The sequence below is a fragment of the Leptinotarsa decemlineata genome, unplaced genomic scaffold, assembly GCF_025532065.1.
Source record: "Leptinotarsa decemlineata unplaced genomic scaffold, Ldec_3_MD MMD2_tig00000010_RagTag_RagTag, whole genome shotgun sequence".
Taxonomy (NCBI): domain Eukaryota; kingdom Metazoa; phylum Arthropoda; class Insecta; order Coleoptera; family Chrysomelidae; genus Leptinotarsa; species Leptinotarsa decemlineata.
Window position 1 is genome coordinate 7132894 of NW_027412538.1, and position 20080 is coordinate 7152973.

General features: G+C 35.2%; 1 protein-coding gene across 3 annotated transcripts in view; it reads left to right on the forward strand.

Moving 5' to 3' along the window:
• Positions 1–19491, forward strand: part of LOC111507349 (nephrin) — an 862168-nt gene extending 842677 nt beyond the window's left edge. The window contains exons 13-15 of one of the 3 annotated variants that reach the window (XM_074171299.1): positions 4340–4761; positions 7632–7937; positions 13682–19491. In XM_074171299.1, coding sequence (XP_074027400.1) covers positions 4340–4761; positions 7632–7937; positions 13682–13771 — 818 coding nt within the window. In that variant the 3' untranslated portion in view covers positions 13772–19491. The remainder of the gene's footprint in view (positions 1–4339; positions 4762–7631; positions 7938–13681) is intronic. The other 2 variants (XM_074171300.1, XM_074171301.1) reach the window with 2 other exon arrangements.
• The last annotated feature ends 589 nt before the right edge of the window (positions 19492–20080 follow it).

Here is a 20080-nt window from a genome sequence, read left to right on the forward strand (position 1 = left end):
AAACAGCCCTGTTTTGTGAAACATCCTGATTAACTTGTTTTCTGGCTTTGGTATCCACCATTGGATATGAAAATATAAATGATGATTTTCTTTTTGTCCCGTGAATGTATATATCTGTCATTATTTGAATCTTAAACGAAGTACCTGACAAATTTTGAATAATATTCAGAAAATCCATCATGATAAAAGATACCAGCAAAAGCCGAAACCTGAGAACCCGTCAGAACTTTCAATATTAGTTTCTAGAATATGGAACTTCTTTTGGAACTTCATATGAGTTTTGATTAAAGTGAGATGAATTCACTCATAGTTTGAGGTCTATTCTACTTCTTTCAAACAATAACACGTATTTTCCATTACTATTTCACACCCCACTGAACAACGCCAGAGCCAAAATAGGGGCTGGGCATAAAAATTTAAGTTTTTTTACAATTCTGGAAGTTGTACGAAGTGGAAAATATTAGTTTGTGATACGAACACATTTCCATTACTTGGTGAAGTTTTCGATAAAAAGATCTGGCCATTAAGAAGAGTAGGAATTGCTTCCTTTCCGTCAGGATCATGAAAAAAAAATAAATAGTCTTCATTTTTTGGTAAATAAGCAAATTATGAACATATTTTCAATATCTTTGCAAATTCCTGAACCAAAAAAGCTTAAGACGATGTTTTGGTATCGTGCACGAGATGGAGTTGTTACTGGTTAACAATCTTTCTCTCAAAAAAGGTTTCATGTATGTAGCAGGGCCGTCTTAAAAATAATTGAGTCCCAGGCACTGTACTGTCTGGGTAGGATCTTTTCTGAACTGACGAGAGGTAATATTTCGAAATCGTAGTCTGCAGGTGATCTACTAGCCCCTAGGAGGTATCTTGCATAAAAATCTGTCGAATATAATTCAATGTCCAGCGTGGCATAAGCAAGAGAAGTAGTTGTTTTCCAACAGACGTTCACAGCACCACAGCCTAATGTGTAGGGAGTTGGGAGAGGTTTATACTTCGAAATTTCATTTCGAAATATTTATTTTGTTATTTATAGGCAACTTCATCACAATTTAAGCTAATCTCTATATTTCATGATTTACGAGATCTCCATGCTTTGATTCGATTATAAGATCGTATATCTGTTACGATATGAATGAAGAAGTATAATAATAGCAACTTCCTAGAGAGAAAAATTTCAACAGAAAAAACTAATCGGTTCCTTTAATTTCCCTGAGGACAGTCTATCTCAGAATTGGTCTAAAAACTATGATACGAGTAGGTGCACCTCGGTTTACAGTCCATAAAAACTATTTTACTTACAGAACGGCTTTGTTGTGGAATGAACTTTCAAAGTAATATAATATAATATGCAGCAATTCAAATCCAACTTGAATCTTTTTGACAAAAGCGTACAGTGGAATACCTTGCAGTATAACGGTTTTTCTTGCAATGCTTCTTCACCCGTATCTTCACTTGAAAATATTGATTGAAACAGTTTATCGATGTATGGTTTACATTTGGAAACTTTTGGAAATAGTTGGTTAGTTTTCTCCACAAAAGTTTCGACTTTTGGGGATTGACATGCCTATGGTGATGACTGCTGTTTCAACCAGAGAACACCTATATTTTTATTCATGATGACCTTTCATCCTAATTTTCATCAAATTATAAATTCCCATCAAATATTCATGAACTACTTTTCCACAAAAATCATGCTCATACTGAAACTCCAATTGAAAATAGTAGAGTAAGTCACAAAATCTAATTGAACCAAGAAAATATTTAAATGATGTCAACTGTCAAATGACTTCGTTGAAAATATTTTAAAACAGGGAAATTTTAAACCTGAAATCGAAATAGAGTGAATTTATGGAGCTGTAGACAAACTTTCATTCAACTTCCGTGATGTCTTGGGTCTTTTCTCGAGATCTTGATTTATTTTCAAAAATAATGTCAATTCAGATATTGGCTCTTGTACAGCTTCGTATGAAAGTTCCAGAATTTCAGCGTAATACTACCGTTCTTCTCATTCTGTAAAATGGTATTCAAAATTTTACTGATTGTGTTGAATTTCGGATCGATTCGAAAAATCATGATACAACTGTGATTCAATAGAAAGTCAGTTCTCGCATTTCTGAAACATTATTTTTATTGATTGCTGACATGTCAGAAGAATGAAGATTTTAATTTTTTCCCTTACGTTGAAATAGACTTTGATATTGAAATGTTTTCGAAAATTTTTGGAGAAGAAAGTTTTTGGCCCTCTACTTCTCTATATTGATACAAAAAATGTGAGAATTTTCCAAATAAAGGAAGGAAGCAATCAATTTCAAAAATTAAGTCTATTTAGAGAATTGTAGATCATGCAGACACAAACTGAAAGAAAAAGCGTTTTCGAAACAGCTATTTTCATATAAACATAAAATTACACAAAAGAAAAATACGAAACAAATACTCTTATATGAACACTGAATTATACGAAAAACAATCTTCTCTATTCTGTTTGTATTGTAAACACTCGTAATGGAATCGAGTCAGATATCATTCACAGGATTCCTACACAATATATTCAATGAAAGAAGTAAAATTTGACTTACTTCAATGAAAAAAGTGAAATTTTACTCACTGCTAATAATGTTAGCAAAAATCAATAATGTTAGCAAAACTTTATTGCACTCTCATTCTTGCTCACTGGTGTTTTTGAAAATTCCTCTTTAACGATTCACATTATCCGAAATGTTTATTTCACGCAGTGAACTGCAGGCTTTTTGCAATAAGTTTACAGTTGATATCGGGCTTGATACACTACTAACGATTGTTATCACCTTGTTTTTCAGCATGTGCTTTGACACCACAATATTTGATCTTCCTTTTGAAGATGATCACTTGGTGATCGAAATACGTGTTGAGGTGTTAAAATAACGTTCTGGTGTTGGAAACAACTTCAGTAATATTCATTACTACACCAAAGGTTCCAAACAGTGCATCACAAGTACCACAATATTTGTAGCAACTGAGTCTTCACTGTACGATTCAGCCACCGAAAATGACTTCCATCCTCCCACCCAACCAACTGTCACTGAGTCAACACCCACGTTTCCTAACAGTTCCGTATTTCTCAGTTTCAGGACAACTGTAATGTTTCTAGAAACTTTGCAAATAGTATTAATTCATACACGTTGAACAGTACGTGATGATGAAAATTAAAACCTGTTTCATGGAATGTTCTCAGGGCGCAACATGAAGTACTTCCCAATGATGCAAAATGTGTGATCTTTTTAGTTTTTGGATCATTCAGTCTAACAACTATTACTTAATTACCCATAGTTACATTATTGTAACTATGAAAATCACCTTTAAAAGTAGATACTCTGCATCTGCAGCTTCTTTCAATAATATATTAACCTTTTTGGGCTCAATATTTTTAAACTTCATGACTGTAGCGGTTAGTTATTGTTTTCAGAAGCATAATGAGTTTACTGTATTTGTAATTGTTTAGTTGTACCTTTTTTAACGTTTCATCAATTCATACTCACTTTGATATTTCACATTTTTCGTAGTATACTCGAATTTGACATCGAAATATACTACCATAGTGATGATGATTCGATCTTTCTTCGCCTTTTTTGCAATGTATACCGAAAGAACTTTTTCACTGGCCCCATTGGCTTTTGGTTCTATTTCGTGATCTAACTCCTCCACTTCTTCTTCTAGGCGTGTTGGCTATCCTTGTTCATCTTTCACTGCCTGTACCACTGTACATGCTGTTTTTGGCGAGTGAATTTGCTTGGGATGTGGGGGTTGAGCAAACCGGCCGTCGGATGCCTGCCTCCACGTAGTCCCGCTGGATACGGGAACGACAGAATCACTTGTGGTTCTGTTATTCCCTAGGTTTTTAGAGTTCGGCAGAGCCGTACTCTTACCATCTGACCTGAAAGACCAATTTGCTCATTGTCTTCGTTAAGAAAGCAGGTTTCTTTGGTCGAGTGTGAATAGGTGTGAGCCACAATAAACCCTTGTGGGTTGCGGTGGAGGGTCGAATAGACCCACTCACTTTGGACTTAACCTAACCTTATCTCCACTTCTTTGTATCATCAAGTGTTTCGTCGCAGAAGTGAAAATTTTGGTTATAGACAAATTTCATTACTGCCCCTACCATATTGTTGGCAAAGTATGAATTATTTATCTCGATATATGATGGAATTGATGAAAATCCATAACAAACGTATTCAAAAAACACTTTATTAACATCGTTCAGATGGCAGCCATGGCTTCTCTAGGTGAAGGGCATCCGAAATGCCTATTTTTTTTTTCAAATAAAATATCTTTTTTGCAATTAATATTGTTTATATTGTTTCAGCCTCTACTCCAGTTCTCCTTCAAATCACCCCCCTTCTTGGCGCCCTGATAGGCGTTGTAGCGGCTCTCATCCTGGTCGCAGTCATCATCGTCATAGTAATCCGTCTACGAGACGGGGGAGATAACGATGAGAAAGACTATGATGACGGCGGACTTTCCTCCTCGGGAAGACGATGCGTAGCAGGAAACGGTGACAAAGCTAGCACGGAGCCCTTGAATAAGGATCTCAATGACAGCGTAGATAGTCTTGAGGAGAAGAATCCCGATATAATTCCTCAAAATAATGGGGAAGAAGAGTATCAGGATGAAGAACGGGCCTTCGAAAGGTTGAACAATTCAACTCTGAGGGCATACAGCAGAATGCAAAGTCCTATCAGCCAGATTAAAAACAATGGATCGTACGATGGATACGTGGGTAAAACGGTGAGTAATGTTTGCATGTTTGGAATGTTCATTTCGAAATATTCCCTTATGAAGTAGCATTCTTGGACACTTGACAGCCTCATCCACCAATTTATATGTAACCGACTTGTACCCGGAACTATTTTTTCACTGCCATTAGTATAACTGTTTCTTTATTAACTGGACCGTCTCATTTATCTACTAAGTATACGAAGATTATAAAACCTGTGGATTTGTTTTGCTCAAACAATCCGAACATTAATAGATATCAAATAATGTAAACTTTCACGGCCGGAGATGATGGTGTGAAAGCTATTTTCCGATTTATTTTACCGTGGTCTGCTGGTGCTATGCCTGATGTTTCGTCTACTACTGCGGTAGACATTATCAACGGCGATACGGTGTGTATCTGTAAGGATAGGTAGCCAGATTTTATTATTGTTCATTGCCTTTTTTTTTCTATTGAAATTATCCCTGCATTTTCAAATTTCTACTGCCTCTCTATATAATGTTGGATAGAAATTCTGAGTTTTATTGAGTTTTACTGTATCCCCGAATGAGATAATGTGAGTACCTTCCTTGTTGAGAACATGTTCGGCTACATCTGATTTGTTGGTTTGCCCGAGTCGACAATTTCTCTTGTGTTCAGAGAGAAGAGTACTGACAATTCTTTACATGGTTCCAATGTAGACCGACTCGCAGGTACAAGGAATCCGGGGTATACCGGGGTATACCCATTGCTAAACGTTCTATGGAGCACTAGGTTAGGTTAGGTTAGGTTCAAAGTGAGTGGGTCTATTCGACCCTTCACCGCAACTCGCAAGGGTTTATTATGGCTCACACCTATTCACACTCGACCAAATAAACCCAGCTCCTTATCGAAGCGATCAGTTTATATGGTGAGTGGGCCTTCAGATCAGATGGCAAGTGTACGGCTTCGCCGAACTCCAAAAACCTGATTCGGACCCCAGCGGGGCAGGCACAAAGTATATGCTCTGCTGTTTCATCGTTAATGAGGTAGTCGGATAGTCAAGGTGCAAGATTCTCACATTGATACCCGCGACAACCTTCCCATATGAGGGTTTTTGCACGTCAGCTACACCTGACGATGCCTTAGATTCAACCGTACAGAGCTTTTTCGCCTCTGTTTTGGTGATTCATCACTTGAGCGCAAACGTTTGCTAACCTGCTCATGGGAGGTTTGTTCCTTCATCTGGGACAGATTCTGCATACGCCGCTCAAGAATTTGGTGCAAGACGGTTTCATAAGGTACCCCGCTCTTGAGGAGAAGACTCAGTCGTTTCCTGGCTGCACCACCAAACATTTTTTTAGGTTCAGTTATTGGATCAGGAGTTTGAGAGTTGAAAGGCTCTCGCTCCTGATCTAAATTTACAGGGAGGTCAGTTGGAGTCGTAAGCTCGACATCCATCTCCTCTGTAGACTCAGCATTAGAAGTAGTTTTTGAGTTTACTCTGTCCATGAAGATCCCACGAGTAACTAGGGAAAGAAGGTCAATCACGGCAGAGCCCCGCATTACCGTGACAAGGCGATGCTACGACGAAAGGGTGCCCGGTATATCGAAGGTTACGTAGAGACAGCTCATAGGCTCAGTGTCATTCATCCTCTCGACACTGATACACACACCTTAGGATTAAGCCATCTCTGGGATGTCATTCAGTAAGGGAATAACAGAACCTGAAGTGATTCTGTCATTCCTGTATCCAGCGGGGCTACGTGGAAGCAGGCATCCCGATGGCCGCTTCAGGCAGTGAAAGATGAACAAGGACCGCCAACCCGCCCTCTCTGGGGCACTTACTCAAGCACTGCGACCGTTACCACTTCGCCTTTGATATTGTATACCGCAGTGAGAGACGAATCGCATAAAAACCTACCGACAACGTGCATAATACCTGGAAAATAGCGTTCACACATTTAAAAGATGAAATAAAAGCAGAAAATCCTCGTGGATATTTTCTTCAAATAGCTTTTTCAATCATTTTTGGATTTCAATATATACCAAGTTGATAATATCATGAATTAGTCATGTATTTGACAACATGTCTGAATGAATCACTTGTTGGAGGAAATATTATATTGAAATATTCAAGTTTCGTTACCCTTGTCGATTATATCAAACGATTCATCGTGTGAAAGAGAAATTTCATATCGTTCTGCCATTAGTTGGTAGTGCAGCCTTCTAAACAAAAAAAGACAACAACTATCTCATGACAACTATACATTTTGAAGTATAAAAGTGGATAACACCTGCCATGAAACGTGTGAGATCAAGTTTCGATAGTATTGCAAAAATTTGACGTCGAGACGACATGAATTCTATAATTTATCATATTCGAATCAAATCAAATACGTTAGTACCTTAAGCATTTCATGAACATTATAACTACCCTTCACAGCAAACAATTAAAATGAGTAGCTTAGGAGTTATTGCAAAATGAAAACAAGCGATCTCACACCCCCATGTGACACGCGTGTCACATGGTTTGTTTTACGTAGTGAAACACTTTGCAGGCTGAGATCACATTTTTGTTATGTGATGTTTTCAGATATTCTATTCTAAAATCAAAATTGATAGTTGTGATTATACTTTAATCTGTGCTCCAACCCAAAATTGAAGAATTGAAGACCTTCTGCTAGGACATAAATGCTTTCAATAAAACTGCAACAATAGCGAATCAAATTAGTATTTTATTATTTCTGTACGTTACTGTTCACTCGCTTGTTTCATTTCGAAACTTTTATGGTTGATGGGATCTTGCATGAACATAAATTATACCATCAGGAATCATAACAATAACCCTACTAATATCCTACTCAGTCATGCACTAAACGTTTTTCCGACTCAAAAACAACAGTAGACTAACTTCTTTCAGAGTGACGAAATAACCTATGCTGAATTATCTATCGCAAACCAACAGATACCGCAAGTGATCTACAATCAACAGTGCATACCGATGTCGGTGATTCGACGCCAGGAACCTACGGTGTATGCACAAATCGACGTCAAGAGGATGCCGCATAGTTTGCAGCCCCTCAGTCCCCCACATCCATCAACGTTCCAAACGTTGCACCATCCCCATTTACCGCCCTACCTGCCGAGGCCGATCAGAGATGATTCGATGGTTCACGAGGGTTCGGTCAGCTCCGAAACGCCCTTGTTGACTTCGAGGGACACAAATGTAAGTCAAAGGGTTATGTAGTTGGAAAATGAAAATAAGTTTGAAGGCAAAATGTCGATTTTCTTAGTACAGTTGTATATCTTCGATGTAGTCTTGGGAGCTATTTTGATTAGCGTTAGAGTGTTGATACTTGGAATGATTTTTTCCGCTTTTTTCAAGGGTAAAACACAAGCACTACAGGAAAGTCCTTAAGGCGCTTTAACCCTTTAGAGTTTACTGGTATAATATTTTCCCACCATATCTAAGTCAGGCAGCTAATGTTTTACGGGGAAAATATCTTCCCAAGATATAAGTATACATAAGAACACATGTGCTGCCATCTATTCGCCAATACAGGAAGCGTCGTCTTAGTGCAGAACTATTAGGTGGAAAATTATTATCCCAATAGTTCATCAAAAAGCGTACATTTTTTGAAAGTTTTAATTGTGCATGTTTTTGTTCGTGTTGTGCCTTTTTTTAATAATAGAAGGAAATATTACCAAAAAAAGATGTAAGTGAGTTACATAAGTATTTAATACTCTCAAATTATAGTGCACTAGTACTATGTTGCTGTATCGCTACAGCAACATAGTCAACGAACTTAGGCGTGCGCAGCGTTATAGAACAGTGCTTTCGAAAAATTGTTCTAAAGCGCCATCTAGTGTCGAATTACAGAAAAATTGATAGCCTAAAAACCTTCTCTATAAAGAATTACTTATACATGTCAAGTTTCATCACGATCGGTTGAGCGATGTAGAAGTTTATCACTTACCAACCAACCAACCAACCAACAAACATCCATTTTCCAAGTTTGAATCACTTGGCTATTTTCTCAAACAAACGTCAAGTTGTTGATTTACTTGTCAAATTTTTAACAGTTATTGTTGCAATAATGTTGTCTCTTCAGGAAAGAATAGAAATAGTTTTAATATGTGGTGAGAATACATCATACCGGCAAGTAGCTAACATTTTTAATGAACGGCATCCAGGAAAACATTTTCAACATACTACTGTGTCAAGATTAATGTCGAAATTCAGAGAAACAGGATCCGTAGCAAATCAATTTAAGAAAAAGCACACTCCAAGTAAATATGATGAGGAGGCCCAACTTAACATTTGTTCAAAAGTTATTGAACACGGGCAAACGAGCATAACCGATATTATAAAAAATACCGATTACAAGAAAGAAAGTGTAAGACAAATTCTATTAAAGAATAAATTTTGGCCTTACAAGCCAAAATTTATTAACATATTAAAAGAACGAGATTTTGATGTCCGTTTGGGGTTTTCATTCTGGTTTCAAGAGAGAGAAAAAAATGTAAAGTTTCCGTATAAATTTTATTGGACAGCTGAGGCAACGTTCTTCAAATCGAACGGTAAGTTCTCAAAATTGCCGATGGTGGGCCCAAGAAAATCCCAATTTCACAGTTGAATGTGGTGATCAGCATTCCTTTAAAACTAATGTACGGTGTAGGACACTTAACGGCCAAATAATCGGGCCATTTTTCTTTAGGTAAAATTTATCATCCGTCGGTTATCTCAACCTTTTAAATAATGAGGTTAGTGAAGTTTTAGATAATATGCCTTTAAATATTAAATACGACCTATGGTATCAGCTTGATGGCGCTCCAATACATCACACGGTTGCTGTAAAACAGTCGCTCCAACAAATGTTCAGAGGCAAAGTTATTGGACGTAACCGGGAACATTATCGGCCACCTAGATCATCCGACTTGACGCCTTTAGACTTTTTCTTGTGGGGTTACCTGAAACAAAAAGTGTACTGAAGTATACCATTTACTAAAATACAACATCTGGAAAATACCATTCGCGAGTGCTGTGCAAATATAAATCCCCGATTTATTAAAAATGCAGTTACAGATGTCAGTAGAAGGACCATAATTTCTATTGAACGTGGAGGACGACATACTGAAATGTAGGCTATAAGTGTTTGACAACCTCATTTAGATCAATAAGTAATTTTTTGAACCCATTCGTATTTTCTATTATTTATTTGAAAAAAACGAAAATAAAAATAAAACTTCAACATCCTGTATCTTGGAAACGAAGCGTTTCCGGACATTTATTTATTTGGACAATTCGTATTGAAATATTGTGAGGAATCACCTCCTGAAGTTTGTCAAAGTACTTTTGAATCACCCTATATAAGTCTTATTTGAGTCATTTCATACTTTTATGTAAAAATAAGGGTTCAGTTTAGCATTTAGTAAACATTTCATACTTTTATAAAAAAAAAATCAATGACACTTTAGATGAGAATACGTTTTTTATTTCATGTAGATGGAAAATTATTCTCCAAGTAAACTTGTAGAAATAGTCGTACCACTAAAAGTTCTTTGGGGTAATAATTTCCCACCTCAAAAAAAAATAACCGGATGAGAAAAAAATATGAAACAAATATTTTATTCCTACTAAACTGCAGTTCACTGGAAAGCAATAGTAAATGATCAGTTAAAATGTTTCTCAGACTTCTGCAACTTAAAGGGTTAAGAGCGGTACCTGTGCGACAGTAGCGATTCACCTTGGATTTCAATCGCTGGATATTAAATTCATTTGAAAAAACGTTCTCAGTAAGTTTATTCCACGAAAACGCAGTTCTTTTAATCAGTGAAGTTCGATGTGTACTCTGAATTGAACCTCAAAACGATGAGCAGCCACAGTCCGTCGCGTATTTCTGATATGCACCGTTCTTGGTGAAGTCAAATATGGCAAGTCACTTGAACACCTCCCGTGAAAGTATCTCCAACCGTTCTTCGATGTATCAGACTATCAAGGTTGCAAAAATTACACAGCATCTTCCTTCAAAAAGTTCCACTGAGAACAGTAAAAACGCGTAAATTTCCCCCATGGTTCGATGTTATCAGGCATAGGAAAAGGAATTAGCATATAGAAAATATAAGAAACATAAAACAGCAACTTATCAAAATCAATTCTCGGATCTGCGAAAAACTGTCAAAACTAAAATAAAAGCAGCATATAGTCAATTTACAAACTCGACATTCTGGTGTTTCATACACAGTAAAAAAGGATATTCGCGTATACCGGGTATAATAGAACTTGGTGATGAGGGATTTGATAAGCCTGGGGATATTGTCAATGGATTCGCCAAGTACTTCAGACGTGTATACTTGGTTTCGGACTACAATATGCTTCGTGAAAATTCTCATGATTCTGATTTAAATACATTAAACATCCCTGCCTTCTCTAAAATTGATATTGTTGCTGCTTCAAAAAAATTAAGAAATAAACTCACCGCAGGCGTTGACAATGTTCCTAGTCTTCTGATAAAGGACTATATCGACGTTCTCTCTATACCTCTAATAGGCATATTCAACCTAATTTCAACAACTTGTACCTTCCCTGAGCAGTGGAAAACGGCTCGAATTTGTCCGATGTTGAAAAAAGGCGACTCTAACGATATCACAAACTACAGGGCAATTTCAATTAAATGTAACTTTTCTAAACTCTTCGAGATATGTGTGCAAAATTTTATGTGCTCCCATATTCAAAAAGTCATTTCTCCTACACAGCATGGTTTCGTACAACAAAGATCATGTATGACAAAACTTGCGTGTTTAAATCAATATATCTGTACGTACCTGGACTAGCAGAAATAAGTCGATGCTGTTTATTCAGACTTTCAAAAAGCCTTCGATCAAATAGACCATTATGTTCTGCTCAGCAAATTGACAAAATTGGGACTCTCTAACCAACTGCTTACTCTAATTGAATCATATCTAGTTAACAGAAAACAATTCGTCGAATGAAAATCTTTCAAATCGGCTCAGTACGTAGTTACATCTGGGGTACCACAAGGTTCTAATCTTGGACCTCTTTAATTTTTTATTTTTAATTATGATTTGGCAACCTCTTTGAATATTCCTAGCCTACTACTTGCAGACGACCTGTATTATAAAATCGACGACATTACTGACTGTCAACGTGTACAACATGAATTAGATGTAATCAAACTTGGGTGTAATAATAATCGTCTACAATTGAACGTATCTAAATGGAAAATAATATAATTTACTACAAAAAAGCGAACTTTATTGTACGATTATTCAATCAACAATATTACAATCAACAGCGTACACAAGATAAAAGATCTTGGTATAAAATACGACAGTAAATTAACATTTACAACACATATAAGGAATATGACTGCTGATGCAAATAGGATACTTGGATTCATTTACAGAAATGGCAAAAACTTCAAAAGTTTTGCCACCTTAAACTTGCTATATTTTGCGTATGCCAGATCTAAGTTAGAGTATGGCTCTGTGTTATGGAATCCAGTTTACGACTACCAAAAAACATCAATTGAGATCGTGCAGAGGAAGTTCCTGAAATACTTATGTCTAAAAGTTGATAAACAATACCCCACAAGAAGCATCGATCATAAGACTTTGTTGACACGATTTGATATAACATTTTTGGAAAATAGGAGAGTTACCCTTGGTATAAAATTCCTACATAAATTACTAAACAACAATATTGACAGTACGGTTCTTTTACTCGAGATCAATTTCTTAGTACCAAGAAGTGAAGGTCGACACAATCTGAAATTCTATTGCGAAGCATCACGCACAAATGTTATGCTACGTTCACCATTGAATTTTATGTGCAGTAGCTTCAATAAGATCTGTGAACATTGCGATATTCATTTCGACTTTCTAAACGCCTTGCTATCATGTATCCACAATCACTTTTAATAATACTGTCAGTACTGCTAGATTGCATGATTTGTAACTTTTTGTGTTATATACTCAATTTTTCATTTCTATTTTGAAATTTTACGAATATGAATATTTTATATACTATACTTTGTTTTAGCATTTACTTTTATACATTTCTATATTCCATTATTTTCAATATTAATTTCACATATACTCTGCAATAATAGCATTTCCTGTAACTGGGTACTCCTGTTGGAAATAAATCGCTTTTTTTATGACTCTTTTCTAGATGGAATCCAGCAGCTTCAGGGTATGCTTAGAGACGGAGCTCCATGCATGTGAACATTACTCCAAATGAGGTCTGATTTGATATTTACAAAGTATGAAAAGTTGTTGGAGTTTGCAAAGTTTTCTGGTTCGAAACAGTGTTCCAAGCTTTTGAGAAGCAGTCTTCGAAATTCAAGCAACATAATTGTACAAACACCGGCAATTTTTGATGCATTATAAAACTCAGATCAAGCCTCCTTTGGAGTATTGCTCACATGTATGGAGCTCCGCCCTTGAGCATACCCTGAAGCTGCTGGATACCATCCAGAAAAGAGCCATCCGCCTGATTAAAGACACGAATATCACATGCAACGTGGAACATCGAAGAAAGGTTGGATATTTATCTCTCTTTCATAGATACTTTCACGTGAGGTGTTCAAGTGACTTGGCACATTTGATTCCACCAAGAGCGGTACACATCAGAAATACGCGACGGACTGTGGCTGGTAATCGTTTTGAGGTTCAACTAGTACACTTCTAACTTCACTGTTTAAGAAATCTTGCATTTGGAGAACTGCCTTCATGTGGAACAAACTTCCTGAGAACGTTTCTCCAAATGAATTAAATCTCCAACGATTCAAATCCAACGTGAATTGCTACTTTCGCACAGGCATCGCTCTTAGAACGCCTTAAGGATTTTCTATAAAAATAAAGTAATCGCTTGCGGTTTTGCTCACGAGAAAATTTTTGATAGCTTTCTTGAAATATGGTGATACTCAAGCCATTCATTTCTTGCAGGTTCTACAGTCTCTATTGGATGTGAATAGCAGCCGAACCCCAACGATAACTTCTACTCTACCGAGGACGGTGACTGCAACTCGATTTTGACCGAGTTAAATAGACTATGAAGATCTGGTATATTTATAAACGAATTTGTAACTGTTATTATGACTATATGAATGTTACCTTTATGTCGGGTGTTTTTACTGCTTCATTCCGAGAAATGTTTTATCTGAAGATGTTTTGTGAGTAAATTTCTATTGTTTGGAAAATATTTGTATAGTTTTATCGCGCTGTCCATTCCAATCTTGTCTCATTATATTTTTGGTTTATTGGTCAGAGAACATACCTAAGAACAATCAAAGAGATATCCATTGAAGTTGTACGTGGAAACCACTTTTTCAGATTCATTTCTGAAAGTTTATAAGAAATATTAATTTTCATTTGAAATTAACTTTATTTTGCAAAAGAACGACTTCTATATATCATTTTTGGTTGTTTCGGAGTGGATGGGGTTAAATGAGAAAATTCTTTGAGAATTTAAGATTTTTGTACTGGAATTTATGAGAAATGTGTAGTACCTACTTTAAGCAGAGACAATTACTAAATTGTGATTATGCAGTTTTTGTCTAGATGTACAGAATGTCAAGAAATGATTTGTAAGAATTCACCACATTTCCTATTCTTTTCTAGAAAAAAACTAATCGAAAAGGGCTGGTTTTTTTCTTAAAAAGAACATTTTTTCTGAGAGTACTTAATTTAGTGATTATGTTTATAGTTGTTCAGTTCACACAAAATATTTCGTTATTCAAAAGAAATTAAATTTTATTATCATGTTTTTACAATAATTCATTAAACTCATTTATGTTGATGAGTTTTCAGCCTGCTAAAATTTTACTTAGACTTTTGTTTACAATGCAGGGTGCATTATTTGGCAGATTTCAATAATTCAAAGTTTTTAATATTATTTTTTAAATCTCTTGTTCCAATTATCCTTTGAAAAACCTGTTTTTTATCGTGAAATTAACTTTTTCGCAAGTATTCAACATTTAAAACATAATATTCATATGTTATAAAAATATTTAAATATTCTGGAACTAAGATAGGTGTACCAAATAAGGCCCACTTAATATTTGTTAGTTATTTTTTAGGTAATTAACCCATGATAGAACTCTCAAAATCAAAGAGAAGATAAATTACATATTTGAATTTAAACAAAAATGCTAAATTTTGTCAAATCTATTATAAATTGTTATTCTCAGGTCTTTAAAAAACAGTTGCTTCTGGTCCTAATTAGGAACACTATGTTCTTTATAAGGCCCATACTATGTACCTAATAAGGCCCACTTTTGAAATACCACAATTAATCAAATCAAATCAAGGGTGACAGCACATTTATTTTATGACAAATAATAATAATAGTTATTGCGAACAGTCTTGACATATGAAAATTATGTCTTTATCATCTGCCGAAAGTCCTACACACTCTTCATGAATATATCGTTTACAGTTGTCGCAAAGTCTCATATCCTTAACAGCATTCTCTTTGCAGGCAAAACAATACCAACTTTATTTTTTTTTAGTTGTTTTTTAAGAGTTTTTCCATTTGCCAGGTTTTTCCCTTTTCTTGCTTGGTTTTTAGGGCCATTTAAACTAACTTCATCAAACAATGATTTTGTGACTTCTTATGCTCGATAATTAAGGGATTTCAAACATCAAAAATTAGCAGTACCCTTCTGGTTTATACTTAGCAAAATGATGTGCCCACTTAATAAAAGTTGGGGTAGTCATACTTCCTTTCTCTGTCATCTCAATAACTGTCCCAACAGGTCGATTGTCGTGCCATTCATTCTTCTTTCTTTTTCCTTTGAACAATATCATAGCTGGAATAATTTGTCCTATAGCATTTCCACAACCGACAATTGACACATTCTTAGCATGTTCTTGAGAAATTAAATTAACTCGTTTGACACTTTTACGAGCATATACCTGTTGTGATTTATGAAGATTTAGGCGGCAACCTTTCTCATCAATATTAAAAATGCGTTGAGGGCTTTGCAGGATATCAAGCTTCAACATAACTTCAAGTAGCTTTTCAAAATAGTCATTGACTATGAACTTGTTTAATTTGGCGGCTCTAGCTGGATTCATGAATTGCGATTTTCTTTTAACAAATTCGGGATGCCGACCTAGAAGAAGTTTGAGCCATTTTCGACCGGCTATGTTCTTATCGGTAAAAGTTGCAGGTATTCCGTTTCGTTGGCAATATTCATGGACAGAATGCTTTATCACTGTAGATTAAGGGCATTCCAACATCAGCTAGCCTAAATTTTGAATTTGAAAACGAAGCAACTAAAACTCATGGGACCTGTAAATAACCATTTCATTTGAATTACATAAAAAGAAGCTCTTCATTGCTGTTATCAAATGTACCTAATTTTGATCATGATAGGTGTGATATCTTCTGAGCAATCAATTCAAAACCATTTTTTATTGAAACATGTATATCTACCCTTTTTATCGAAAAATTAATGGATTTAGGATATACTTTCTTCATGAAAAATATGACAAGAAATCACCCTTCATAATTGAGTAATTCAACTCTGAATGTCCCTATATCAAGCTCAAGCTCTTCCATACTTTTCAATATTTATGTTGTGTTGTTTTTGTAAGTATCTGTTTCCAAATCTGTTTTTCCGCTAACTAGCTGTTTCCCCCCTTCAAACGACAACAGCCAGAAGTCAAAATTTGTTCAAGCTAAGGAGGTCTAAGAATTTCAATAACTTACTGTATTCACGTCATTTGTTCAGCAGAATTTCGAAAATTACGAGCAGGCTCTCATTTCAGTTTCATTTAGTCGTTAACTTATCTACACGAACAATTCGTTAAGGCCAGTCACAACTTACCTACACTGTAGGTTAATGAACTGACACCTATCAGAAAACAACTACTCCCCTGGCTAATACTGCAAAGGTCGTTGGATTATATCCGACAGGTGTCAGTGCAGACTTCTTCACGGAAGCTATTCCTTCATATCTGTTGGCAATACAACTGCCGGAATCGATTTTCAATTACTGGAACACACTTGCAGACCGGTTTCGGGCTGTTTAGACACTCGTCAGTGCAAGGTAGTGTATATCATCAACATGAGGTCGATGATTTCTCATAATTGAAAATCGAATTCCTTTCAGAGCATTATTCCTCGAACTAGGCTGAAACGAACGACAAACATCATGTTTGTCATCGCTCCATCTGCCCGTGAACGAGGCTCAATCCAACGTCCTTCGTTGTATTAGCCAGGGGAGTAGTTGTTTTCTGATAGGTGTCGGTGTAGATAAGTTGAGACTGGCCTGAACGAATTGTTCGTATGAATAATTAGATTTACAGCCAGTCTTGAAGAATGCCCACTTATTTTATATTATGTTGAAGGGTGCACCAATTAAACTTGCATCCTTGAATATTGACTTCAAGAGTACACATTCATGTTACCATATTGCTTGCTGTATTTATAATTTACCAAATTTACAAACTCGGATCGATGTTTATTAACAACGGTATAATAATACCTAATTCAATTTCTATTGAAGAAAATAAAGAAATGTGGTGAAAGGTGTTGTTTTTCGAACATAGTTTGTTGTTGCTTGTAAATACCATTGTTTCATGTTGTGACAACAAATCAATTAAAATGGTATAAGAATTATACATTTTATTGGATATTTTTATTAGTCATATAAATAGTATAAATATTCAGAATAACTGTCATAATAATTTCAATATGAGGCTGTTGACATTCACCAAAAAATGTTTGTTGTATCCCAGTAAATATGTGTCATAAACTCCTAATTATAAACTACACCTCAGTTCATAATGCCATTTGTTGGTTATGTAATTAATTTAGGCGAAATGCTACTGCCATAAGTTAAGCGATAAGTTATGTATTTTTAATATACAGCAATGAGATAATTTCACTTGTAACTTAATAAAATCGTGATTATTAAGGTGGTTATTTTGAGTAACTATCACAATGCTGAATATAAAATTTCGTGCAATACTTGGATACTTTATTATTCCTTTTGTAATCATACAGGTTTTCGCATTATATTACACACAAAAGCTGTTAATATATGTAACCAAGTAATGCATGAATAACTATTATCTCAAGCCTAGTCACTTTCATTTGAGTTCTTTGTTTCGGCAGAAATGTCTTCATTATACAATTTTATGTACATACATTTTTCAACTGATAAAGAAGACTCGACTTGTAGGTTGTTCCAGAGTAAACAGACAGTCACACCCATGAACAACGTATATTCAACAATTCAATTGTCATTTTAATTATTGTTGAAAACCATTTGCAATCGGAGTTCATTTTTATGGACCCATAATTGAAAATATGCCGCTCAATGCTGACACAACTGAAAATAGTTTCCCTGAAAGTGTGGTTGTACTTGACCAATCACCAATCATCATTAGATATTTAAAAAAAATTAGTTTTGGTATTGAATTTATGTTAACCACAATATGTTTTCATTGACTTGGCTGTGGTTACAATATCTCATAGCAGTTTATATTTTTTTTGATACTTTGGCATTACATTGTTATTCTTTTTGCTCTACTCAAATAGTTTTCTGTAACAGAGTCTCGATTATCGGAACATTATCCTTTTAAAAAAAATTCAACAACATGTAAAAACGATTTCATCTGACACCCCCAATATTTTGTTGGTCTACGTTGATCGTTTGAAAATAAACCATTTTTTGTATTTATGAAAATATCAATTAATCTCACTCAATAACCTGTCGTTATCGAAATTTTATTAATAAAAACTCGACAGTGTAAGTTTGAAATTGAAAAAATATCTAGAATGCCAAAAATTGATATTATATAATCACAGCTGCTACAATAACATATTTCCATTTTTCAGATGAGCAAAATATCAATTTTCAATAGTTTTCTTGTACATTTCAAAAATAAATGCCACATGAATTATTTCAATTCTGTTTCCAAAAGATCAGGTAGTTTTGTCCACGAATTCAGCAAATTCAGATGTTTTGCGGCACTCTTTCATTAAATACAAACAAAAAATGTAAAAATAATGCAGAAATATGTGCAAGTCTTGTTTCTCTGGTGGCTACCTTATTAACATTAATTTGAATTTATTCTTAGTGTAGCATAAATGAATATTGGATGTCCGTCCAAATTCGATAACTTTGAAACTCATCAAAAACGTTTTTCCGATGGACGCAGAAACAATCGCATGATATGATCGAAATAACGATTTTGAACTAGTTTCGTATATATTTTCAAATTAAAGACATTCCTTGAAAGATCTGTGAAGAAGGTGTGAACAAACTGAATTCATCAAATTTTCTTCTTGTCCTGAGAAAAATATTTTCGCATTCCAAAGTGTACTATTCTTGTTCACACCTTGAGAATTCGTCGTATGATTGTAAATATGTATATAGATTGCTCAAACAGTATAATTGTCACACAAACTTTTTTTTGGTTTATGTGGATTTTGGCCGATATTTTATTTGAATGTATCCAATTTGTTTATCAAAATATGTATTGACTTGGACAATAAGGTTGTTAATTTCATATGTGTTATTATTATGCCGGTTTGAATAAATGAAAAAATATAAAGTTTTTGAAGTGGCCTTGTCTATAATACCTAGTTATCTGATTAAAATAGTTTGTGTAGAGTTATTATATATAGGTTTTTGTATATATTATGTGTTGTACTAAGATGTATGTGACTATTCAGAAATTATTGAAGTAATAAAGACATAACAAATTATAACTTTTATTTTTCTTAATAAAATATTTGGTAAGAAAAATGAGAAATGAAGCTTCCTATGTTCTTATACCACTTGTAGCGATTCACATTGGATTTGAATCGCTGGAGAATAAATCCATTTGGAAAAAGTTCTTAGGAAGTTTATTCCACATGAACATAGTTCTCCAGATGAAAGAGTTTTTAAACAGTGTAGTTCGAGGTATACTGAGTTCAACCTCAAAACGATGAGCAGTCACAGTCCGTCACGTATTTCTGGTACGTATCGTTCTGGTGGAATTAAATTTGCCAAGTCACTTGAACACTTCCCATGAAAGTATCTATAGAAAAGAGACAAATCTCCAACCTTTCTTCAATGTTCCAGGCTATCAAGTTTGCACGTGATGTTCGCTTCTCCAGTCAGGCGGATGGCTCTTTTCTGAATGGAATCCAGCAACTTCAAGGTACGTTTGGCGGCAGAGCTCCATACATGAGAACAATACTACCTGTTCCAGATGGCTGTTTTAACCCAACTGACAAACCTTCAATAAAGGCTTGTCGTGTACTTGTTATATTACCATCCTGCCATACTTTTTTGACCGTATGTCCTTGGTTAACCCATGTCTCGTCCATGAAGTACAATT